General features: G+C 49.1%; 3 protein-coding genes across 3 annotated transcripts; 2 read left to right on the forward strand and 1 right to left on the reverse strand.

Annotated features, from left to right (window-relative positions):
• The first annotated feature begins 746 nt into the window (after positions 1–746).
• LOC117839649 (protein RGF1 INDUCIBLE TRANSCRIPTION FACTOR 1) lies at positions 747–2933 on the forward strand. The gene is made up of 2 exons (XM_034720038.2): positions 747–1103; positions 1628–2933. The coding sequence occupies exons 1-2, from the start codon at positions 1044–1046 to the stop codon at positions 2306–2308; spliced, it is 741 nt and encodes a 246-aa protein (XP_034575929.1). The 5' UTR covers positions 747–1043; the 3' UTR covers positions 2309–2933.
• Positions 2934–17564: 14631 nt separating this feature from the next.
• LOC117840140 (replication factor C subunit 5) lies at positions 17565–23539 on the forward strand. The gene is made up of 11 exons (XM_034720598.2): positions 17565–18332; positions 18541–18651; positions 18834–18866; positions 18966–19128; positions 19243–19421; positions 19521–19657; positions 20099–20194; positions 22496–22565; positions 22680–22760; positions 22861–23008; positions 23092–23539. The coding sequence occupies exons 1-11, from the start codon at positions 17565–17567 to the stop codon at positions 23163–23165; spliced, it is 1860 nt and encodes a 619-aa protein (XP_034576489.2). The 3' UTR covers positions 23166–23539.
• Positions 23540–23805: 266 nt separating this feature from the next.
• LOC117835581 (RING-H2 finger protein ATL5) lies at positions 23806–24861 on the reverse strand. Its single transcript, XM_034714938.2, has one exon. It carries the CDS (start codon positions 24810–24812, stop codon positions 24117–24119), a length of 696 nt encoding a protein of 231 aa, XP_034570829.1. The 5' UTR covers positions 24813–24861; the 3' UTR covers positions 23806–24116.
• Positions 24862–25733: the final 872 nt, after the last annotated feature.

A 25733-nucleotide genomic window follows, 5' to 3' on the forward strand; every position in this document is an offset into this window, starting at 1 on the left:
CCAAGTAAGGCAAGGCCTCGCGGCGGTTCAAACCGGAACACGTGCCGGCCGCCGAGGTCAAGTCCTGTTGTCCGGCCCTGCCCTGCGCCTGGTCGGCAGCGCAGCGCAGGCACTGCACGGAAAAGCATCACGGCAGCCGAGGCTCTGCTGCTGCCGTTTTCCCTTTCCGTTCCACGCGCCATGGCCAACGGGAGTGGTGTGCGTCGCGTCGGCATCTCTGGTGGATGGTGCCGGTGGTGTGCACCGCGCCGGGTGCGCCATGCGCTTCCGCTCCTGACTCCTTTGTTAATGGTCGCCGGGGGAGGGAAACCAACAGATTAGTGGTGGCGAGTATTTAATCGGCCCAAGGGAGGAGATATTTGGAGTAAACTAATGCCTGGCCCAGGCTCAGGCTCAGGCTCAACAAAACTAATGGCCTCCTCCCTTCTCTGATTGCGAGTAACGCATCCGCTGGCAGCTGCGATTTCGAATTCAAAATGGATTGGATTGGTCCTACATTTGGTAGCACTTCGCATTTATTTTATTCGTGGCAGTATAAACAAGAGGATTTGAGGGGTTGGTGGGCCCGGTGGGCGACGAGACCTGGGTGCGGGCGGGGCGGCTGACCTAGGTGACCTGGGGGCGAGGGGATAAGAACGGCGACCCCCCTGCTGTTCCGGCCGCAGCCGCCTTCCTTGCTCTCTCCTCCTCCAACAGTAACAGACGGCGACCCGTTGCAATTCCTCCTCCGATTCCCCGTCTCCTCTCTGTTTTTTTTCCTTTTTTTTTTTGAGGGGGATTCCCCGTCTCCTCTCGACTCGAGTCCTCCGCGCACCGCGCGTGCATATAAGCCCAGTCCCCAGCCCATTTCCCCTTTGCTTTGCTTCGCCTGCCAACATTTCCTCCTCCGTCCCGTCGCCTCGCCGCCTCCGCACGCGAAACGCAGCAGAAACCGCCGCTCCCTCCGCCCGCCCCTGCTCGGCCGTCTCCCCTTTGCGTGCGAGAGGAAGGAGAAGGAAGGGCCTTCTTGGACAAGACTAGAAGCGTCTCGGGGAAGAGAGGAGATGGCGATCGACCACGAGTCCCCGTTCAAGGAGCTCCGCCTCAAGAACCGCAGGATCATGGTGAGTCAGCCACCCCCATCCCCCTTCCGTCCGTCTTTCTGTAGCCCAGGGCCCTGCCATTCTTGATTACTGATGCTTGCGATTCATCGCCCTCCTGTCAAACCAAGGAGGACGGTTTCTTGATTAGTCTTCTTTCTGTTACTGTTGGATGGGAGGGGTTGGGGTTGGGGATGAATGCTGCCTGCCTGCCTTTGGCAATGGCGATGCGAAAGATTCAATGTTTCTCGACCTTTTCTTGGTTCTGGCTTTGGGTCGTCCGCATTGGTTATCTGGTACCTGCGTTTCATTCTAATTGTATTGCCATCACATCCATTCCGTTCCCAAGGCAAAGCAACCGAATTTCTTGGCGATGGTTCCAAGGAGAGAAATTTCCTTGCGGACTAATCTGATTTGTGTCTCAATCCTTCAGCTTTTCTTCACAGACAACCAATTTGGAGTACTAGTACGATACAAATGCTTCGCCATTGAGCAAAGTGGCTACTAGTCAACTGACGAATCCGCCCGTCTTTGTTTTGTCGTTGCAGGGAGGCGGCGGCCCTGAGCCGGAGGAGGAGGCCGCCTCAGCGGCGTACGGGGACCAGTGGCCGCGCTGGCTGCAGCCGCTGCTCTCCGCGCGCTTCTTCGCGCATTGCAAGACCCACAGCGACTCGCACCGCAGTGGCGAGTGCAACATGTTCTGCCTCGACTGCTCCGCCGCCGCGGGCACCGGCGCGCTCTGCTCCCTCTGCCTCGCGCACGGCCACCGCGACCACCACACCATCCAGATCCGCCGCTCATCCTACCACGACGTCATCCGGGTCTCCGACATACAGCGCTTCATGGACATCGCCGGCGTGCAGACCTACGTCATCAACAGCGCCCGCGTCGTTTTCCTCAACGAGCGGCCCCAGCAGCAGAAGCCCGGGTGCGGCGGCAAGGCAGCCTCCGCCTCCGCCAACCTCTGCGAGGTATGCGCCCGCAGCCTCCTCGACAACTTCCGCTTCTGCTCCCTCGGGTGCAAGGTCGTCGGCTGCGCCCCCGACGCCGCCAAGGCCAGGAGCTGGCTCCTCCGGCCCGCCTCCGACGGCAACGCCTCCTCCTCCGCCCTGCGGAATGCCGACAAGAAGCAGAGCTTCTCGCCCCCGACGCCGCCGACCCTGCCGACGAAGCGGCGCAAGGGCATCCCGCACCGCGCGCCGTTCGGCAGCCTCATCGTCGAGTACTAGTCCTCGGCGGCGGCATTGGCATTACACGCGCGCGGTAAAGTAAAAGTACTCTTCAACCAACGGAATCGCAGTGCGAGTCGCTGAATCCGTGCATGAATCACAGTCCGCCATTACGGCAATGGGATGGCCACCACTTCGGTGGCCGCCTTCCTTTGCCATGGCACTTTGGGGTTGGTGGTGCTTCTCGAGGTGGATGCCATTTGCTCGCTGGCTTTGCTTTCCACAAAGGGAGAGGGAAAGAAATGTGGAGAAGAAAGAAAGGAGGGTGCTTGATGCTAGACCAACTACTCCTGCCGCAACTATGTCAATCAAACTAGCCTTTCCATTACTAAGAGTTAATTACTGCTGTTAGGACAGAAGATATATATTTCTGATAGAAATATATGTACATGTTTAGTCCTGTTCTGTTTCATATCACCATAGTGGAGCAGTATAGCCTAGCTTTTGTGATGCTCTTACCTTTACTAGATTAGATGTCTGAAGAATGTCAGGAGATAATCAGTCAGTGCTAATAAGCAATGCAGGTGGCTCTGCTCCCTTGCATCCTCCTTCAGAGTTTTGTGATGGACCTGTTGTGCTTGATTGGTGTCAGTCACAACTTATATAAGCAGTAGTGCTTTCTTCATCTGCAAGTATGCATTGCCTAGTTGAGGATGAGAATGAGATGATAGATCCCGAACACGTTTCTATGATTCTATCTGTGTCCATGGATAATGTACTTCCGTTCGTCGGCTTTTGATCAACTGAAGGTTCTCAACATCAGGTCAGTCCAGACTCTAGCGCATAGCATTGCTGCCACTTGATGATAGTACCATCAGGAAGCAAGCTAGGAAATGGCGTCACGTTACTGCCCAACAGGGTTGCGTTGATAGAAAGCCACTACGAATGCGATTGCCTGGCCATGTATGATTGAACACCCGGATTATCTATACAATTAGCATCGTTCTTTGCTCATCTAATCCTGGATTATTAAATGGGGGGGTGCCTGCTGACATAATACTGATACCTGAATAGTCAGTGACGGCATCGATGAAGCCATTGAACAAGGGTTGGCTTTTCGTTTAGTTTAGGCCAAAGAGAGGGACACTGACCAATTCGCGACCTAACCTAGACTATTATAAACAGAGGGGACGAAACGGACGGCTTCGTGGGTAACGCCATGAAAACGACCTGGAACAGAAGCATCTAATGCAGAGAGGAGAGGACACTAGAGGAAGGATGGCAGCAGCATCAGCTTTGGGAGGAGCGGCGGCGGCAGCAGCTGAAACATATGCTGCCGCTCACACGCATTCTTTTCTGGCTTCCACGCAACTTTGCGAGGCGAATCGGCTTTGGAGGGGCTTCCCTTTTCTCGAGGGGATGCCACAGTGGTAGTGACATGAAAAGGGGAGGAAATGAAAGTGGGGGTGTGACATTTCCCAAAAGGACGGGGGGCAGAAATGGAAGGAGGTTTTTTTCTTTCCTGTGCGCGTGTGTAGAATTCAAAGTGGTGGGCGATGTCGACATGGACGTGGTCGGGAATTCTTGGTGGTTCGGCTGCAGGAGCTGCGCAAGATATGCCATACTATCTTATTAGCTCAATCGGAGTGGATGTGTCTTCCATCTCTTGGGTTGTGCGGAAAGGAGTGCCATCTCCATTTGGTGATGGCATCTTTCTTTTGTTCACAAGGATGGATCATGTATAGGTGCTGCAAAATTGAACATATAGGTGCAGTGCCCAATTCTGATGATGTTTTCTCTTCGAAGTTGTCTAACACGATATCCTGGCTACACGTATCGCATTTCAACGCATCAGCTGCACATTAGGCATGTTTACTCGAGAATGGAGGATTAGAATATCATGCTAGTCCCATGGTCGAAGAGGGGACAGGCAGACATTTGACTCAAATCGCAAGTTCCTGCTCACACGGAGCTGGAGTAATTTTGATGCGGTTCAAGCCTCAAAGGCATTTCTTTCAGCGCTCGTTGACGCGTGTATGTGTCATCAATTGGCGAGCCATGCGGCAAATCCTCGGTCCCCTTCCCCCCTCTGTCACTGGAACCGAGCGAGCACAAATCAACCGGAAGCAAGCACGCAACGCGGCCCGCAGAGTGCACGTCGGAGTGGCAGCCGCCGCGCGAAAGCTTTCCCCGTGTGCAAGCCGCGGCGGCGTCTTCCCGGTGGCCCCACGCGCGCCGGGTCCGGGCCCCAGCATCCTCTCGTCCGTCGCCGGTCATGCGCGAGTCATTCCGCCGCGTGGTCCACACGTGTGGGTTGGGGCGTCGACGTGTCGCCCGCCCATTGGTCCCCGCCGCCTGCCCGGATGCCCGGCTCGTGTGGGGCCACGTGCCGCCTCCTTGCAAAGATCATCGCAGCAGCCGCCGCCCGCCGCCGCCTCTCCTTGACCCACCACCCACCCCCGCCCGCGCACCCTTTCCTCGTGCGGGCGCGGGACTGGGCCCGGGCACGTCCGGAGGCGTGCGATCTCGATCCGACGGCGGAGGTGCCGTCCCAGGTCGGTGGAGCCCTCACAGGTCGGTGGAGCCCTCACGCGCGGGCTGGCGCTGGGTCCCGCGGGGTGACGTCACGCGTGGCGTGGGGATGAGGCACTCCAGTCCAGGCTCCAGGGTCTCTCGGTCTCCACGAGGCGCTCTTGGTCTCCGGCTCGAATCGGGACGTGTCCCGCGGGTGCGGTGCGGGATCCATCCATTAATTTTTAGTTCAGGTTATACCGGATATTTAATACTAATTAAAAAGATTAAACATGAATTAATTATAAAACTAATTGTATAAGTCATGATTAATTTATGAGACAAATCTATTAAGCCTATTTAATTTATGATTAGCACATATTTACTGTAGCATCACATGGTCAATTATGAACTAATTAGATTTAATAGATTCATCTCGCGAATTAACCTTCATTTATGCAATTGATTTTGTGATTAACCTATATTAACACTAATTAGTATCTAAACATTCGATGTGATAGGGATTAAACTTTAGTCCTCACTCCAAATGAGACCTAACGTACGTGGCGGTGGCTGGCTGCTGCTCTGGGCTATGGCAGGGTGGGGGCAGGTGGATGGATCTTTCTAGAAGGAGGCATGGAGGGAGCTTTAGCAGTACTAGCAGTTCGCTTAACACCATGCAGCGACCAACACAGCCAATTCGAGCCCCGTTTTGCGAATCTTGAGGTAGCACACGTTTGTCAGTGCCAAAAACTGCAGCGGATCGTAGTAGGATCGAGCTGCGCGTAAGAATTGAAGCAACAAGCCTGTGTGGTGACTAGTCGATTACTCGATCTGCTCTATCACAAGCTGTTTTTAGCCGCTCTGATGAAACGAGTTCAGGCAAAGCTTCCAAATGCATGGCAACTTGTACAATCACGGAATGCGTGCTATATTGTTTAGTGATAGCTGATCAGTTACGATGATACGTGGGTGTAGCTAGCTAGTCGATGGATCCCAACCAATAACCAGATATCCGGATGACGGCAGCTGATGTGTACCAGATGTACCTGCTGCAAATGAGCGAGGGTCAGAGCAGCTGGGACGCACTCGAGCAATGGTCACAGAAGCTAGCCAGTGCTTGGTTTAGGAATGTTTGGATACACCTGCTAAAGTTAGTTTAGTATCTGTCACATCATATGTTTGGATACTAATTAGAAGAATTAAACATAGACTAATTACAAAATTAATTGCACATATGGAGTCTAATTCACGAGACGAATCTATTAAACCTAATTAGTCCATGATTTGACAATATGGTGCTACAGTAACCATTTGCTAATGATGGATTAATAAGGCTTAATAGATTCGTCTCGCGAATCAGCTCGAGGTTCTGCAATTAGTTTTATAATTAGCTCATGTTTAGTCCTCCTAATTAGCATCCGAACATTCAATATGACACTGCTAAAGTTTAGCATCTAATATCCAAACACCCCCCTTAATTGGGAAGAAATAGGCATCAATTTACTCTTAATTGGATCGCAAACCAGGGTGCCGACTCTGTCCTCTCCGTCCAACCGGGTCAGCCAGCTATGTTCGATTGCTTGAGCTACTTTGCAGCGGTAGCGGCTGCAGCTGCAAGTCCAGGCAGCGGCTGCAGCTGCAAGTCCAAGCAGCAGCCGTTCGGCTGCAACGTCCAGAAAAGTTATTTTTCCACTCTCGTTTCCATTAGCTATTCCCATTATGTTATTTTTTTAGTGGTTGCAGCAATTGAACACGCTTGTGTGGTTGCAGCAGAGGTTCTTGACCGGCTGTAGCTGCAGCACAGTCGCAGCCTCACAGCACTGCAGAAAAGCACAAGCGAAGCGATCAATATGGATCGTCGGAGCTACTCTACTTGGACGAACAACACACTTGACTTGGGCGACTTGGACCCTGGGTCCCGGTCGACCGGAAAACTAGTAACCTATCAAGACCAGAAAACTAGTAACCTATCAAGTTGTCTGCTACCTACTTTGTTTTGATAAAAGCAAAGGAGCAGAGCAAGCAAAGTCGCCGGCGGCGACGACAAGCAGCAAAGCCAAGTGGTTGGGCTGCTAGAGGCGCCACAAACACATGGAGGCAAAGTGGAGGAACCACGCCAAGCGACGGTTCAAAGTGGATGAGGTAGCCGACGATGTCCATCTTCTCTGACGAACCAAAGATTTGGTTAAAGCGATCGTCGGAGCTTTCTTGAACGACAACCTCAAAGCCGATGGAAGGCGTGCTGCTGCAACAGAGACGACGAGGTCGCAAGCTAGTTGTAGTTGAGCTTGGGGCTGCCTCGGGGTGGGCGGCATGAAGTCGAAGGCGACGGCGAGCATCGAGGCTAAGCCTGCTGGAGCAACGCCGATGACTGAGCAAACTGAAGCAGAGACGCACGTACCAACGATGATAGCAGCCGAAATCGCCTCCAGCACAGCCGAATCAAAGGTGGAGGAGAGTGGATCCAAGCGGCGGCGGGTGGATGGAGTGGAAGCTGAATCCATGCAGCGAGGGGGATTTATTTCATTCCGCACCTGTGGACCACCAGTGATGAGGGAAGCACCGGCATGGAGCTCACCATGGATGGCGAGGAACACAACGACGGTGACAGGGATGCGGCTTCGGAGAGGGAGAGGAAGAATCTCCAACCGAAGAAACATGCTAAGAAAAGATATATACACGGGTGGCGGGGGTCGGCCCACCTCCCTCTTGTCGCTGGCAGTGCCAGTAGAGGAGAAGAAGGAGGCTGGAAGTGGCGAGATGTAGAAAGCTACAGTAGAGAGCGGAAGGGATAGGGATGAAGAGCTTTGCTCTATTCTTGTGGAAACCGCTTTGATGCATACTTGTGCGGAAATCGCCGGAGTTGAGTACCGACCAGCTCGACCTGCCGGTGTGGTTGGCACGTCAACGTGGCTCACCTGTTGGTCCTGGCTTGTGCCGGCCAATGCTGTGGTATGGCCGTGTGGGCTGCCACCATCACCTTTTCTTCGCCCAGCGGGCCACCACTCGAGGCTACAATACCGTGCCGCGGCACCTCCACTTATCACATTTCCTTCTCCCTCCACACAAACTGCTACAGTACTGCGTGCTGGAGTTGGGAGTGGACCTGCTCCCTCCGGTCGGATTTTAGATCGAAAGCGGATGGAAGGAACGCTTTGATCAGGGCACGTTTATAGTACATGAATTTAGTGAACCTAAGCATATCAAGTAATTAAACACCTTTGCAATTTCTTTTTTCCATGCTTTGACTAGCTATGCATGTCTGCAGTTTAGGATGCGGGCGAGGTGGCAAGTTTTGGAAAGAGACGAGGACATGTGGCGGAACCACCCAAATTAAACCGACTCAATTACGCTAACCATCATCTTAATAGTTAATCCGGTCACACGCACTTAAAACAGTGTAATTCGGCAGTCCATCGAGTCAAGCCCGATTCAACCACTGAATACCTCGATCAAAAGAACATGCAACAAGTCTCACACGAAGGTGAGCGCAGATGATACGCCATGGTATTTCGGTTTACAAACATAGAGTTCAAAATTAATTTACAAACCAAGTTTGAAATTCATAAAAGATTACAAGCTAGAGTTCTTAACTAAAATACAGCGGAAGTCTAAATGATAAAGCGAGAATAAAGATACATGACGATATGAGTAGCCCACCACATGTCATCAAATGTGGGACCACCTCAAGGTGAGGTCGGAGATCACTCAACCGTCCACCCTTCAGGTAAAGGACAGCCATCCCAAGGTTGGCCGGTAACCAACTCTATCATTTCCTCACTAAGACCTGAAAGTAAACAACAAAGCAAGGCTGAGTATACTAATACTCAATAAGACTTACCCAACTATGGTACATACTTAGTCGACTCCTAGTATGCAAGGCTTTTGGCTTAGGGGTTTGTTTTGCCAGAAAGTGACTAAGAGTGGATCCTTACTTTCAAGTTTTAGCATCCAATTTAAAGTTGAGCTAACCATTCTACATGAACAATATTTTCAAAACTTTTCAGTATGGAAAAAAAATTCATTAGATAACAACATCAACATCATTTCACATTTCCTTTCATTCCACTTCTTACTACGATGTGACATGGTGATCAAGGTTCTCTTAACCGAGAGCGGCGGTGAATCAATTCGATTTATAACCTTGCAAGGTGGACCTATACACACGGCATATGCATGCGCCGTCGAGCCGCATATGGCAAACAGTTTCCTTAAAGAGTGATGGCATTTGAGAACTCCTACGACCCTCGAGTGCTAATCCCCACCGGTACCTTCCTAGGCCAGCCGTGAGTTATTGACTAGCACGAATAGGAAACAGCACCAACTCAATCTACAATCACGCCATAAGGTACTAAGGCCCCGTTTGGATACTACCTGCTAAAATTTAGCACCTGTCACATTGGATTTTTGATGCTAATTAGGAGTATTAAATATAGGCTAATTACAAAACTAATTGCACAGATGGAGTCTAATTCGCGAGACGAATCTATTAAGCCTAATTAGTCCATGATTTGACAATGTGGTGCTACAGTAACCATTTGCTAATGATGGATTAATTAGACTTAATAGATTTGGCTCGCGAATTAGCATAGGGTTCTGCAATTAGTTTTATAATTAGCTCATGTTTAGTCCTCCTAATTAGCATTCGAATATCTGATGTGACATTGCTAAAGTTTAGCACCTAGTATCCGAACACCCTCTAAGTTTTATCAATTTCAACTACCTCTTACTTCCAGCATGTGTATAGTACAGTTCAAACTCGATCAGCAGGACCACAACGAACGGATCTTAATCGACACAGGCGGAGCGCAACCAACAACACTAACTTCCACTTCATTTCTATCTTCGCCTGATCTCCAACTTTTCTTTCATCAGTGATTCATTCTCAAGTAACTTGCCATAGATATCGAAAGGTCCTATGTCTCACGAGCGATAGAAGATCACTCGATTTCTATCGTTCTTAATTAAGCATGGCACTTCTATTGACCTACACATACTAGTATTTGAACTTGGGAGTCCTAGGGATCATGTAACTAGGGGTCATGCATAAACTAAACACGTATTTAATATAATTGCATAGTTTTGAAATTAGGGGTCATGCTCCGGGGCTTGACTCCCAAGCTGTAGAGTTAGAGTCAACTAGACCTTGGGCCCTTCCGACCTTGGGCCAGGTCTTCGGGCTTCTACTGTTGATCCTTTCTCCTTGTTCACCCATAATCTGGTACACCACGTCCTCAGCTACGGAATCTACATGTATGCCATGACGCAATGCAAATGAGTTAATAAATTGTAAACACGACAATGCAACTTCAAATTTTATGCAGTAACTCAATCATACATCAAGTTAACTTTGCAGCAACTCAATCATACAACATTTAAAAACCAAAGGAGACCATACAAGTATATCATTATCTACACAAGGAAACACTAGAGTTTTCATGTGAGACATACCATTATCAAACTAAGCCAGTAATATTTTAGTAACTTTGGTTGCAGCATGGTATGAATGCCAGGTTGTAAATAAGTGATTTAGCATGTCATGATGGCAACAAGACCTAGGTAAAACATAAGTGAAACTATAGTAATAACATACCAGAGGCCAAATAAATGACATAAATAAGCAACCATAGAGATTCTGCTAGCAAACTTTTCAGGGATGAAGATGCTACTGATAAAGAGCATAAAATATTTTTTTAGCCCATAAATCTAGCAGCAAGTATTTGTAATAATTTAAACTAGTTTATAGCAAGAATAATTATTTAAGAAGCATTCTGTATTATATGAACATAAATCATTTACAGGAGTTTACTAATCACCCAAAAATATTACTGTAGACATTTCAGCATGATTGGATTTCCACAGAATTTATTACAAATCAAACATTGCAAAACAACAGATATGAAGAATAATTTATACCTAAAGTTATATAAGCAATTTGGTTCTACAAACTTTCTAGAATACTTTTCAACATAGGAGTATGATACTGTGAATTTATCAGGATTTTATGAGTACTAGAGCTATTTATTCCAAATTAAGGAGATTAAACAACATGTATTTTAATCAGCAATAGAAGCACATATTTCACAAGGACGAGTATTTTTCCTAAGTATATTTGAGCATCAGGAACCCAACAAAATTTATTTTATATTTTATCATTTTTCTATAATTTTATACGGATTTCCAAAATTTCAGCCATTTCAACCAAAACTAAAATGAAAAAAGAAAAGTTACTTTCGTGGCAAGGTCCTCGGAACAAAACTATATTAGCGGATCTGCCCTTGCTTTTGCACTAAACCCCCTGAATCTAGCACTTAGGTCCCTTGAAGTTTTCCACCTCAGCACTTAAACCCTAACCTTTTACGCATCACCCCCTAGACTTCTATTCTTCTCTCACCCGCGCCCTTCGCCCCTTCTTCCACCTCTAGCTCGCGCCTGAGCGGCGACGGCGTGCCAGCACCGGCGTGGGGGCTCCGCCTCCCTCACCAAAAACTACCCCTTCGCCTTCCCCACGACTTGGCGCACCTTCTCCCCCTCTTTTCTCCTCAAAACTCTAACGCTAGCCCTAGTCGTGACTGGCGGCGACGCATGGCCGGTGGCGAGCTCACGAACGCGCACGGCAACTAACCTAAGAAGGCAAAGCGGCGAGCGCTAGGGCACCAAGAGCTCATCATGGCTCCGTTTGTGGGGTTAGTGGGGCAAGAGGAAGCCGGGAAGGTGGGTTTCGACGGTGGAGTGGAGTATTGTGGCCGGCGGCAATGGCTTGCGCGGGGACTTCAATCCCCAGCGCTAGGGTGCATGGCGGTGGGCAAGAAGAGATGGAGGAGGTAGATGGGAAGGCCTTATAGATTTGGGTGGCGGTGATTTAATTTTGGTGAAGGGCAATGGCGGGATTTGGCCGGCAAAGGCGCCCTGCTCGGCTCGATTCTGTTTTGCTTCGTTTTGGCCGAAGCAAGAAGAAGGAAGAAGAATGGGAGAGGGAAGAGGAGGCTGACTAGCTTGGAGAGGATAAGGCCGGGCAAGAGACGGTTGGGTGCTGCGTCAAGGTGAGGGGATGGCGGTAGTGGAGCGAGGACGACATGATAGTGGCGAGCGCAGGCGAGGAGGCGCTGGCGTGGCATTAGCGGTATGGTGCGGCGGAGCTGGTAGACGATTGGTCAGCGACGGCATGGTGCACATAGGGTTTTGACGGAGCGCACACGCGTTGACTGTGAGGCTGGATGGTTGGAGGCAGATGGTGGCACGGTGGGGAGACCTGCTCTGTCACCCGCGGCAGGGAGAACAGAGAGATGGGAGGAGGGAGAAAGGAGGAGTGACAGTGGGCTCGCGATATTTTTCTGAAAAGATCTTTCCTCCTTCAAAAGAGCAAGCTACTACTGATAAAAAATCCTCCAAAAATACCCATTGGAAAGATAAAATCACAAAGAACACAAAGAAGCTTGAACCAACTGCAGAGCTAAAAAGGATTGCATAGAATTTGAAAAGGAAAACAATTAAAATTGAAACTTCACTTAATTTTTATCACTAGCACACGTCACCCAAAAATTAAGCAAAAATTCTGTAAATTCATCATTTTGCATCAAATATTTAAATAAAATAACAGGAGGCATAGCTACATAGCAAAATTTTGAACTACTTCACAAAGTTTCATTTAATCAATAACTGACAATTTAAAGGAGTTTAAACTGATGCACTGACATGATACTCTTTATACACTAATGAAGTTATCTAATTCTAAGATTAACACCTGGGGTGTTACGGGACAGGTGGGGACTGGCGAGGCACTTTTGTGGCAGGTTTGTTTTTCGGAAAGAGGTAGGGAAATGAAGGCAAGGTGACGTGGCTGCAGGAAAAGGGTAGGCGTTAGGCATGATTAGTAGGATCGTACCGATGCTTGCTGCTTGCATCAATGTTGGGATTAGTATATGCAACGGAAAACAAGGATGTACATGTCTAATAAAGAACGGAACGGAAGCTAATCATGCAGTGGTTCAGCTTAATCATGCGTAATTTAATTTGGCATCCCGATCATCATGTATACTATGCATGGTGTCTGCTGCCAGCTAAACCCAATGATCATCGTGTGCATGGGGAAGCTAGCTGATGGATAGAGATGCACGAGGTGTTTAGTTCTACGGATTAAAGTTTAATCTCTGTCACATTGAACATTTAGATACTAATTAGAAGTATTAAATATAGACTAATTATAAAATCAATTACACAGATGGACAGATGGCCTTCGTAAGTAAAGCTGCAGAGAGGAAGAGCGCTTTGCTCCGGCTCTTTCCTTGGGAGTACAAGCTGGCCTGGTCCGGCCAAGTCGGTCGGTCAAAGGTCAGGAGTCAAATTCTCATCAGGAGAGAACAAAAGAACGGTCAGAGTCAGAGATATGCATCGTTGAAAGTTGAACCACACAGGACGGCTTGGACTTGGGCATCACGCTCGCAGCTGGGCCGTACTGTGTGGGGTGCTCTGCTGGCTGTCGAGAGAGAAATAAAAAGACTCCTTGAGTGAACCGAGGGCGCCTTTACCACTTCCACCCACCTATTTAGAGATATGGCTAATAGATAGTACTAAAGTTCATGAAATATCACTTATACCCTTTTATCTTCTTACCTTTTTCCTTTCTCTCTCCCTCTTGTTGTCTTTTCACAAGCTATTAGGACACATTAGCTCTTCCCCACCAGCTAGTGTTTTTTGCACTTTTTTGAGATGGGCTAAAGTTTAGCCTGTGGGATATATAAGCACTTTTAGTTTTAATTTAATCTAAAAATAAATCATGAATACGATGAACAGATAGCAGATTAAACTAGACATGTCTACGCAAGATCTAGACAAGTCTATCATTGCAAATAGAATCACACATTCTACCATACTATCCAGTGCTATCAGACTGCAACAGATCATAATAGCTAGTATGGAAGATATAACCTGAGATAAGAGATCGTACGTTTCTTTCTTGATGAAGACCGGCTCCTGGACGACTACCGGGTATAGCAGGCGACGACGATCAGCAGCCTGACGTTGTTCGCGACGGCGAGTGACGCCCGAGTGACGAAGAGGTAGACGAGCCGTGGTGAAGGAGTCGACGAAGAACTTGACGAAGTGGAGGAAGCAATCGAGCAGTCGCGCAGAGCGCTTCCCAAAAACCTTATTCGCCCTCTCCCGGTGCAGGATCGCTGAAGACGACGGTTCTGGAGACCTGCTCTCCCAATCGCCGGTGCACGCCGACAATCGGGATGGAGTAGATTACGGTGGCGGCGCAGCAGCGAGAGGAGGCAAAAACCCTAGCTCAAATAGATCTATTTTTGGTAGAGGCCGGTAGGTCGTATATATAGGAGAGCCCACGATTCTCACGTCGCGATCGTGATCTAAACTGGTTAGGATTTCATATATCTCGCTGACTTAAAGACCAAGTAATCAAAAAATAAAATGGCAAAAGGAAGCCGCGCCCCCGCAAGGGAGGGGCCGGATTTCGGCGGACCATTCACGCAGGTGCCGCGCGCCCGCGCCCTTCGCCCCACCCGGCGAGGCGTGGTGTGGCGAGTGAGTGCGCGCGTGTGGAGCTCTCCTTCTCTCCCCACACACATAGCTTGGAGGAGTGGAGACAACTTCCATATTTAAGTTGGTTATCCCTTCCCTCCACTAGTAATGTGGGATTAAAAACTTGCACCACTCCACCTCTTGCCCACATGAGCCTTTGAGATTTATTTGGAATTCTGAAATTACTATGGGCTCTCCCGTTGCATAGAGGTGCTAAACTTTAGAATTTTCACCCGTTAGCGCATGATCCAAACAGAAATGAAAGGAGCAGCTATCACAGGTTTTGTCTGACAGTATATATATATCGGCAGCCTGCTTCTTCATCTCAAAAGGTGGTCACACACACACTATCATATATGCTTCTGAATCTGCATTGCCATGACCTTTTGTCAACACAATGTGGCTTTCATTTGCTGAGGAAAAAGAATCAAGGAATGCCGAGCTCATGAACTTCTACTAGTGCTTCAGCAACAAATCATGTAGCCGTGGTTTTCATTCAGTTCATGCCTGAAAGCTAAGTGCTGAAAAGCATTGCTTGAGTGCAATCTTTTGATGAATCTGGAGAAAGCTGCCGAGCAAACCAGCCAATATCTATTCCTGTCATCATCCGGCTGAGGCGAATATGGTTCATTGTCACGGCAAAACCTTAGAGAATCATTTTCCACATGGTGCTCTCAGCATTGTAAGTTCTGAAACTGTAAGGACACAACGATCTGCTTCATATCAGGAGAATGCATCGAATCAGTTTGACGAGTTTTCCTGAAGCCATCTGAACGGAGAAAGAAATTCTCGTGTCATTTTATCCGAAGCAGCTATATATACTTTTTATTTCTGAGGAGATGAATTGCAAATTTGTCAGAAGTCATGCTCTCATTTATATGCATGCATGCTGCATCGACATGACGGCATCTGGCTGCCTCAACTCAGCAGCTGAGAAATTCGCAATGGCCAAGTATAAAAACTTTGTCAGTTCAGTTGGGCAGCATTATTGTGGATGATGCAGTTGTTACAGCAGTTCAATAATCTAGCACACTTTAGTGAATACCAAAAAAGAAGAAGAAGAAGACAGTCACACCATTGTCTGACAAATTGAACAACTGAAGTTTCCTGAAATGTTCTTAACTCATTATCATGTCTGATATGAATTAGGTACCACGGGGCACACAGTATGCAAGACTGCAAACCACACTTTCCATTGCCATGGCCTTCAAAGTACATAGGATTCCATCAACTATCTTCAGTGATCGCAAACAGAAAAATTGAACATGCAGAACAGCTGTGAGCATATGAGCTATGGGATACTGGATGCAAGTTTTCTTCTCTGACCAATATGATCAGTTGAACACCTTTAATAGTCAGTAATGTATCCATCTTGCCCTCCAGTGGTCAGAAAGAGGAAGCTCGCTACTGATGTGAACTGAATCATCAGCTTTGTTTCAATTTACTTGTATCTCGGTGTGAAGTCACGGTGAATGTGTGATAGAGTGATAGCTACAAGAAATTTCTTGAAAACAGCACGATCCAGGCCATAGAACTATCTTACTGCTATTACTAAATGGAGGGTATTTTTAGAGTATCCATGTTAATGCTCACAAGACAAGTGCTAAAAAAAGATAAATTCTAAAATTCTCACAAAAATCATCAACATCCGGACATCAATCCGATGGATTCTATAATCATCATGGATAACAATAGTCATTGGACTATTATGTTTTCTAGTGAGTGGTATGACACGTTTGTAACTCTTTGTTTGTTTCCTTTCACTGGAAAAATGTGGAGAGTGATGTCGCTGTGCTTGTATGCGTGCGTCAGGTTTGTTCGCCATATGTTTCATCCCATATGTCCTTGTTCTGCTGCATGGTTGGGGAAAGAATTCCTTGTTTTAAGCACTGAAAGTGTAGTACATTAAGCGCGCGTGAATAGCTTCAGGCTATCATGGTGTTCGGGTGACCTGATCGAAACGATTCACTGAAGCCAACGATCATCAGACTTGACGGTTCCGTGACAAGCTTCAGTTCCCGCGAAATTCTGCCACAGCATTTCTTCAGAATAAACTTAGCCCTTGTTTGTTTCTTTAGGAGCTCCTAAAATTCCTATCACATCGAATGTTTAGATACTAATTAGGAGTATTAAATAGCCTAATTACAAAACCAATTGCACGGATGGAGGCTAATTTGCGAGACGAATCTATTAAGCCTAATTAGTTCATGATTTGACAATGTGTTGCTACAGTAAATCTATGCTAATGATTGATTAATTAGGCTTAATAGATTCGTCTCGGGATTTAGCCTCCATCTGTGTAATTAGTTTTATAATTAGCTCATGTTTAGTCCTCCTAATTAGCCTCCGAATATCTGATGTGACACGGACTAAATTTTAGCTCAAGGATCCAAACGTCCTCTAAAAATCCAAACACCCCTTTAAGCTCAGCCTGTCCGGTACCCATTTTCAGCACCCACCCAAAAATTCTGTTCCCATGGTAGCCAGCAGGGATTTGCAAACAGGCCGGCTCGTGACGTTGCTAGGTACTACCTCCAAGGCTCCAGCTGCTAAGCATTCTCCAATGATGTTGCAGTATTTTTTTTTTGAAATAAATGTTGCAGTATTTTCCATGTGGAGTTGGATTGGAACAACCTCTGGGGTACAGTATAGGCGGCACGACCTATAATTCTGTTTCGAAAGAAAGATGACTCATCCGCTAATCACCTGAAGGATTCGCCGCATATTCTGCGGCATCGCCTGTTTCATTATATTAAGCATGATATAAAGTTGTAAATTGGAGCCTTCGACATCTTCTGAACCTTGACGTGATGCATGCAGGCGTTCCGATCGGAGACATACGTCGGCGTGACTTTTTGTCGCTGGCGCGTGGCCCCGGCCTGTCAGCGGCTCAATGTTACGGTGACGTCACCGTACCCGCCGCCAGCTTCGTTTTTGAAACTGCAACGGCACACAGAACTTCAGAAGCCGGCCGCGGGTGTCGAGAGGGGAAAGAACAATTCGGGAATCCCCAGGCCCGGCACCGACAGGAAACGGCCGGCGGGCGGTCGCGTATCCTGACTGGCTCCAGTGCCTGCCACCCCCCAGCGGAGCACATCGCCCGGTCGCGGTTCCTCGCGTTGGTCTCCCCGTCGCCGTCCTTGGCTTTCTCGCCGCGCATTGGTCTCCCCTCCTCCAAATTCGCGCCACGGCGATGCCACACGACACACCGCCGCGTCCACGGTCCACCACTCCACCCCCACGCTCCGGCTCCGGGATCGGCATGGACGTGAAAGCCTCCTCGCCTTCGCCCGCGCCGCCGCCGTCGCCGGGCGCCACGCTCTCCGCGGTGATCGCCGAGGACCGCCGCCGGGAGGCCAGACGCCGCCGCCCGGGAGGGCTCGGGCAGGGCGGCGTCCTCCCGCTCCTCGTCCCGGCGTGCGGGCGCCCCGCCGGGCAGGTGGGCGGCAGGACGGCGCACTCGCAGCTCATGCTCCGCCTCCACCGCTGGGGCGCCTCGTTCCTGCCCAAGGGCGGCGGCGCCGTCTCGCGCGAGCTCGAGGCCAGGCGCCGCGCGCCGAGCCCGCCGCCACGGCCTCGACCATTGCCGCCCGCTGCGGCCCACGTGGTGGTGCCGCCGCCGCCGCCGCCGCCGCCGCGCCACGAGGCGCCCGCCGTGATGAGCGCGAGTGTCCCCGAGGGGAGGCCTTTGAGGGAGAGAGAGGAGCCCGCCGTCCGCGCGCCGGCGCCTGGATCCAAAGCCACTGCCGAAGCGGACACGTCCGTCGGCGGCGAGAGCGCCGGGAGCAACGAGCACGCGGCGCCAGCAACGCCCGCCGGGGGAACCTGGCTCAGAGTTTCGCCCAAGACGACAGTGAGATCTCTGTCGCTGCAGACGGACACCAGCGACGAGTCCCCTCGGTCCCTAGCCGACTCCCCCGCGCTGGCGGTGGAGAGCGCGGACATGTTCGTGTGGGCGGACAAGTACCGGCCCAATGTGCTCAGCGAGTTCATCTGCAACAGGGCCGTCGCCGACGAGCTCCACCAGCTGGTGATCAACACCGTCACATTGCAAACCTTCCTTCCTTCTCGTAACATTCTGGCTTTCAAAGTCAAGCAAGCATTCACCGAACTCCGATGTAGTGAACTAGTGATGTTACAAGATTACCTTGTCAATCTGAGCTGGTTCGGTATTTGCAATTTCGTCTTAAAGCAGGTTCGCGTGACTAATTATTCTTTTACTCATTTTTTGGATGTAGGTTATTGCACACCATTGCGGACATTTCATATTTGAAGGGCAGCCGGCAGTTGGGAAAAGAAGCATGGTGCTGGCACTTATAAGGGATGCTTTTGGTCCTCATGGTCTCAAGGTCACTATTACAAACTTCTCTTAGGGCTGGTTTGGGTGCACCCATTCTCCTTGTGAATTGGAGGGATAAGCTACTAGTCCTCATTCTGAGAAGCTAAACCTCGGTTTTCACAATCTTTTTGTGTTTTGTTCATCATGTTATCTCACATGTTGTTATGTTTTGTTCATCCTGCCATCTCACAGATAGAGGAACAGACAAAGAGATTTGAATTGAAGGTACTATGAAGGAACATGCTGTTGTTCCAAAATCATAGAATGCAATCTATTCTAGAATCATGTTCCATAGTCATCTACTGACCGATTTCTACATTGTAGGGAGAAATTAGAAAGCATATCGATGTCAGAGTGAAGATTTCAGGACATCATGTGGAGGTTAGCTTGGCCGATTTACATGGCTATGAGAAGTATGTCATAACGAATTTGCTGAGTGAATCGATCCCATCACCAAACTTGGTTTGTGACCATACTAACTGCAGAGGTAACTTGCAATACTTTATTAATGAAAGTTGGAATTTGAACTGTATGTTCAACATTTATTCAGTGGCATTTTGACATTATGTGTTCAAGCATCGGTGGTTTATTTTATGTGCAGTGGTTGTTATCCATGACGCTGATAAGCTCTCGTCCGATCTTCAACATTATATTGGTTGGTTTTTGGGGAGGTACGCAGGGTGTAACAAAATTATTTTCTGCTGCTCTGATGCTTCTAACCTTGAAGCTGTAAAACATCTCTGCAAGGTCGTGACTCTTCAGCCACCTTCATTTGACGAGGTACTTCGCTGCACAACTTTTTGACCTGTGTTAAGTGCATGATGTTTTTTCACTTATTGTGCTGGACAGTCTGCTGAAAGATGATTTGCTCTTACCTAGATAATAAAGGTTCTAGAGTACATTGCAGCGCAAGAGAGCATTGATTTGCCTCGTGATCTTGCTAGGAGAATAACAGTAAGCGCAAGTAATAATCTCCGACAGGCAATACGTTCTTTTGAAGCTACTTGGAAGGCAAAGTAAGCACCATAACAAGATCTTTTCTCAACTATTTTACACAAAAGAATCTAAAATTTCATATTTGGATAGTAGGGATTGTCATAACATTGGTTCACATATTTTCTAGATGAAGTATAACTTCTGGAATCCGCAGCAACTAGGGTGGACATTGCAATTTAACTCCAAACATCTAAATATGTGCTCTGATATCATTATGTGAATAAAAAACAAACGCACATGATAGTTACAATGTGTTTGAATTATCTGTTGTTTTCTGAATGTCGCAAGTGGTATGACATTATTTTGTATGAAAGTTATTAATCTTTTGCCTATCAAGGTGTATGTATAATTCGCTCTCCTTGTAGTGATTCCCTTTTTGCAACTATGTGTTCATATTGCTGAAATGAAGTGATTATCAGTGGAACTTCTGCATATATCAGTAACTCTGCTTACAAACGCAGCTACCCATTCATAGACGGCCAAGTTATTTTGACAGGATGGGAAGAGGATATCTCTAATGTGGCCAGAAATATCATCGAGGAGCCAAGTTCAAAGCAGTAAGCATCCCATACGTCCTGATGTTTCTGTTAGACTTAATCTTGTTGATTTGTGTGAGTTGTTAATTGTGTCGTGTGTGTGTCAGCGTTATGTGTCGTTGGCTAGTTAGTGGTGTACGTGTGCTGCATGGTGTAGTGGCCGGATCGGCGATGCGAAGTGAGCGGATCGGCAACTAGGTGGCAGTGCCAAATGTGACGCAGAGTCAGCTGTGCAGTTTTTTCTCGGTCAGGTGCTTGGTCTAGTCGTGGTGCATGTTCAGGAGCTGGAAGCGGTATGTGCGCACTCTGGCGGCTGTTGGAGTTGAACGTGTACGAGCTGTTACCTTGGATACTGCTTTGCATGTTCGATGCATTAGTGTAGGGATTAGCTAGCTTCTTGACTGGTTCTTGCGGCTAGTGGTTGAGCACGTCGCTGAACAGAGGCCAAGGCTACTAGTGTGTGTGTGAAAAATATAGAGAAAAAGTACAAGTATTGTGCAGTGTCGGAAAAGCTCTGAGTGCCCTTTTCAAGTGCCCTGTGCGTGCGTGTTTCTTCTGGTGAGAGTTCAAAGTATCTCCGAGAGCTAGTGCTCGTGTGCGTGTGTCCACCTTATGTGAGGGAGCTGAGGGGCTGGGCCAACAAGTGGTATCAGAGCCTAGGAGATGTCTAGCAATGGAGCGTACACGCCGCCGAGCCGATGTCCTGGCAAAGGTGTTGCGGGTGACGGCAACGACGACAGCAAGCTGGTGGTGCAACAAGTGAAGGAGGCGGGGGTGACACTACGTTACCCCATGCTCGCAGCGAACAACTACGGCGTGTGGGCGGTCAAGATGAAGATCTTCATGTGCGCACAAGGTGTGTGGACGGCTGTGGAGAGCAAAGGTCCGGTTGATGAGAAGATGGACCAAATGGCTCTTGCCGCCATTGTCCAAGCTGTGCTAGAGGCCGTGGTGATGGCCATTTCCGAGGAGAAGACGGCGAAGAAGGCGTGGAAAGCTCTCGAGGAGATGCACGTCGGTGAAGAGCGCGTCAAGAAGGCCCGAGTAAAAACCCTCAAGAGGGAGCTTGCTTGTATGTATATGGGCAATTCCGAGAAAATTAATGATTTTGCTTTGAAGGTCACCACAATCGTGAACGAGATTCGCTCTCTCGGCACGAAAGTGGAGGAGATCACAGTGGTCGAGAAGCTCCTGTATTCTATCCCCGACAAGTTCAGACCCCTCATCAGCACCAGTGAGCAATGGGGGAATGTGGAGGAGATGTCGGTAATGGAGACGATTGGACGCTTGAGGGCGTTCGAGGAGTCTTCAAAGGGGTGGCGTCGTGACAAGGAGGTGGAGCAGCAGCTGTTGGCCGCATGTGCTGAGCCACGGCTCACGCGTGCCGAGTGGGAGGCCATGGTTGCTCAAGAGAAAATGAGCAGCAATGACTCCAACAGCAACGGCAACAAGACCGGTGAGAAGAAGTACTGCGACAAGTTCGACAAGTCCAAGATCGACTGCTGCAATTGTGGTGAGTTCGGACACTTCGCCGATGAGTGTCCCGTGGAGAAGAAAGTGCAGAACGGTGTGGCGCAACTCGTCGTGGCGGACGTCGATGACGAGCCCACGCTGCTGTGAAGCCCAATGCGAAGGTGCAGAATAAAGCCAACAAGATTAGGGGGTGATTGTTAGACTTAATCTTGTTGATTTGTGTGAGTTGTTAATCGTGTCGTGTGTGTGTCAGCGTTATGTGTCGTTGGCTAGTTAGTGGTATACGTGTGCTGCATGGTGTAGTGGCTGGATCGACGATGCGAAGTGAGCGGATTGGCAACCAGGTGGCAGTGCCAAATGTGACGCAGAGTCAGCTGTGCAGTTTTTTCTCGGTCAGGTGCTTGGCCTAGTCGTGGTGCACGTCCAGGAGCTGGAAGCGGTATGTGCGCACTCTGGCGGCTGTTGGAGTTGAACGTGTACGAGCTGTTACCTTGGATACTGCTTTGCATGTTCGATGCATTAGTGTAGGGATTAGCTAGCTTCTTGACTGGTTCTTGCGGCTAGTGGTTGAGCACGTCGCTAAATAGAGGCCAAGGCTACTAGTGTGTGTGTTTAAATACGAGATCATATAATCAGCTTGGGTGTGAAAAATATAGAGAAAAAGTACAAGTGTTGTGCAGTGGAAAAGCTCTGAGTGTTCTTTTCAAGTGCCCTGTGCGTGCGTGTTTCTTCTGGTGAGAGTTCAGAGTATCTCCGAGAGCTAGTGCTCGTGTGCGTGTGTCCACCTTGCGCAAATGTGAACTTCTTTAAACATCTGAAGAGAAATATTTTGTTTTGTCGCATGTGCAGACTGTTTGTTATCCGGGGAAAGATCAGAAAATTGATTGAACATAATGTGTCACCTCATTTCATTTTCTCGGTAAGCTTTGTTTAGCTAATGTATCTGTGATTTCTATGTTTCAGTCAGAATCTGCTTTTGCCATATTTTATTACTGTTCAGTCTCTATTTTTGTTTTCCTTTTCCCTGATGTAGCACTTAGTCGCAGAATTGAAAAGGGACAAGGATGAAGAGTTTCAGCACAGTATTGATGAACTGGCCTCGGATGTGAACCATGTAAGAGTTGGTGGCATCTCCTGCGACTGTTAGTTTTCATTTGTCAGCTACAAGACTACAATTAGTGTGACACACATTTTGTTTGGTACCCTCTGGCTAGTGTAAAGAATGCAAGCACCTAAAAGAGCAGAGCAAAGGATGCAAATCTCGGGAGGCAGATTTGAAAATGAGAAATATGAACGTAGAAGATTTTACCGAGAAGGTTCGTGACCATGGTGAAAGCATCCAATGCTTTATAAAGATTGAAGGTACTATCAGTTCTTTGTTTTCAATTTACTTCTGAAGTCTAGTCCGGTGAGGCACTAAATTGACCATGTGATAATGCTCGCAGAATTCACCGTGAGGTTCCTGAGCTTCTACAGATCCTTAAAAGCAAAGAAATCGAATAGTGGAGGTGCTCAATGAAGAACGACTCATCGCTTTGGTCGGCAAATCTCCTCAGATCTGCCGTACCACTGGTACTTAAATAAGATGTGATGCGTCTTTGCATAATTGAAGTGCCTCTATATGGTGGTCTTATGTCTACACCCTGTATGCATTTATAATACGTCCAATTTCACATATGCTGCTACTGTTATATAATTATATTAATAACAAAGATGATGTCTACAGCTGCCAAAGGGGGAAACTGCAAATGGATGCCCATATAAAAGGATAGCCAACCAATAGCAAGAATTGAACGTTTGGCTATCCTTTTATATTTGTAAATTATTAATTAGAATTCTATATATATAGTATGGACAATGTTTTCCCTTTCTAGCTAGGCAAATTCTTCTGTGTTTTTGGAACACGTGTCTAGGCATTTTTCCACAGCAGTTTAAGTTCTCTGCTGAAACTGGGTAGTCTCAGGTTTTGAAAACCGAGGCTTGTGTGAAGCAAAATTTGTTTGGAGCCACGAATGCAACTAGCACCAGTAATGGAGTTTAAAATTAGTGCTGTCCTAACTTTAGAATATCCTTGTTTATGCATGCATGGCTTCCAACCATTCGAGTCCCTGGTTCGTCTACCTCCTGTCCATTGCTGAAATTCAGAACGCTGCAGTTAGTAATGAACCGTCATCTACAGTTCCGATTTTCTGATCACAACGCTAATGAACAATATCTACATCTGCATGAATGCTATGCATTATCATGCATGTATATATCTGTAACTGTGTATGTGCATGGGGTACAGTTCGTTCGTTGGTGTAACATATACAGAAAATTCACTCGCAAAAATTCACAGTTCCAGTATCACCATGGATGCAGATCCTGGCAGCTAGCTATCCTCAAACCACACCCTAAAAATTTCTAAAAGAAAAGGAAATCTAGAGAACTCGCCGACGACCTGGCACTCGGCGCTTGGCCACCATGTATGTCACCGGTCCTCAGGTCGCGATCGCACGCCACCGCTCGCCGGGTCTGATGCCGTGCTTGCTCGCTGACCGTCAACCACGATAGAGATACGGCCACCGTCGCCGTCGCCAGGCGGGGGCGGCGGCGCGTCGAGCTCGGAGCGGCAGACGGGGCACGTGGTGTGCGCGCCGAGCCAGGAGTCGATGCACGCCGTGTGGAACGCGTGGCGGCAGACGGTGAGCAGGCGGACGGCGTCGCCCGCGGCGAACTCCGACAGGCAGACCGCGCACTCGGCGAGCGCCGGCGCTGGCGACCGCGGCGTCGCTTCGATCCACCGGACCGTGGGGAACGTGGCGAGGACCGCGGGGTCCAGACCGGCCGGCTTGGGCAGCGCGTTTGCGTCCGGCGTGGCTTCGCCGGCGCCCGACTCGTCGGCGTCCGCACCGGCGCGGAGGCGGCGCCGGCGGCGGAGCCAGAGGGAGAAGAAGTGGAGGAGGTCGCGCAGGAGGAAGATGGAGAGGAAGCAGAGGAGGAGCACGAAGAGGATGAACACGGGCAGCAGCATCGGGAACGGCTCCCGAGGCGGCGCCGGCGGCGGCCGCTCCGGGGCACCCGGCCTCGAGGGAGACCCAGCGGCGGCGCGGCGGTGGGCGCGGGGGTCATCGTGGCTGGCATTGACGAGGAGGCGGCGCGCGGCCGTGGCCACGACCGTGTCCATGGGCGCATGGGGAGGGGCGATCCGGGTAGGCTTTTAGGCGCGCGCGGGCGCGTGTGGCTGATGGTGCTCGCGGGAGGGCGGGCGGGCGAGCGGGCGTTTGGTTGGGCGTCGTCGGTGTCTATGGCGGGTGGTGGAGCCGTGAGCTTTACGGTGAGGCGAAGGCGACGCCGGGACGGCACGACACCGACATGCACCAGGCGCGCATGCGCACAGCCGCTTGGCCCCCCCGCCCGCCGGCCGGTGGAGACGTGATGCGACGTGGGACGGTGGGAGGAGGCCGGCAAGGGCGCAAGGCAAGGTAGCCGCGCGTCGTGCGTGGACTCGTGGTTGGTGCCATGGCGTGTGGTGGGCGGCTGGGCGCGCGCTGCTATATTTGAGCTGCGTTTTGGTTCTGTTTTCTTTTTCGCCTGTTGTTGGGGTCCGCTGGTCGATGACAGCCGCGCTGCCACGTCTGATGCCGAGGAGTAGCGAGCTCAAACAGGGCAGGGTGGGCGCCATGCCGCCATGCACTTTTTCCCTCTGTGGCAACGTCAGAGATTTACCACGAACACGAGGTACGGTCGCCGGTGATGGTCACGGTCTGGGTAGGAAAAACTCATGCCTCCTGCGCCTTTGCATCGAGTCGAGTGAAACCTGCATACTTGCATCATCTAAGATGCTGAGACGATGTATGGACATCAGTATTTCACATGAATCATTTTTGCCCTTGAAAATCACACGAATTCCACACTTTTTTGACGTGGTGTTCCCTTTTTTACTCAGTTTTATACACCGACTTAGTCCATCTAAAAGCTTGGTCTCCTGCTACCCCTTTTTTTAACTCATAGTCTTCCTGCTACTGCTTGAAGGCAGACAGTTTCAAGTTACTTTGACCAATGGCCAGAAAAAATCATTTGAAGTTTGATAATTGTTTGTTACGCT

Source organism: Setaria viridis, chromosome 9, assembly GCF_005286985.2.
Source record: "Setaria viridis chromosome 9, Setaria_viridis_v4.0, whole genome shotgun sequence".
NCBI classification, from domain to species: domain Eukaryota; kingdom Viridiplantae; phylum Streptophyta; class Magnoliopsida; order Poales; family Poaceae; genus Setaria; species Setaria viridis.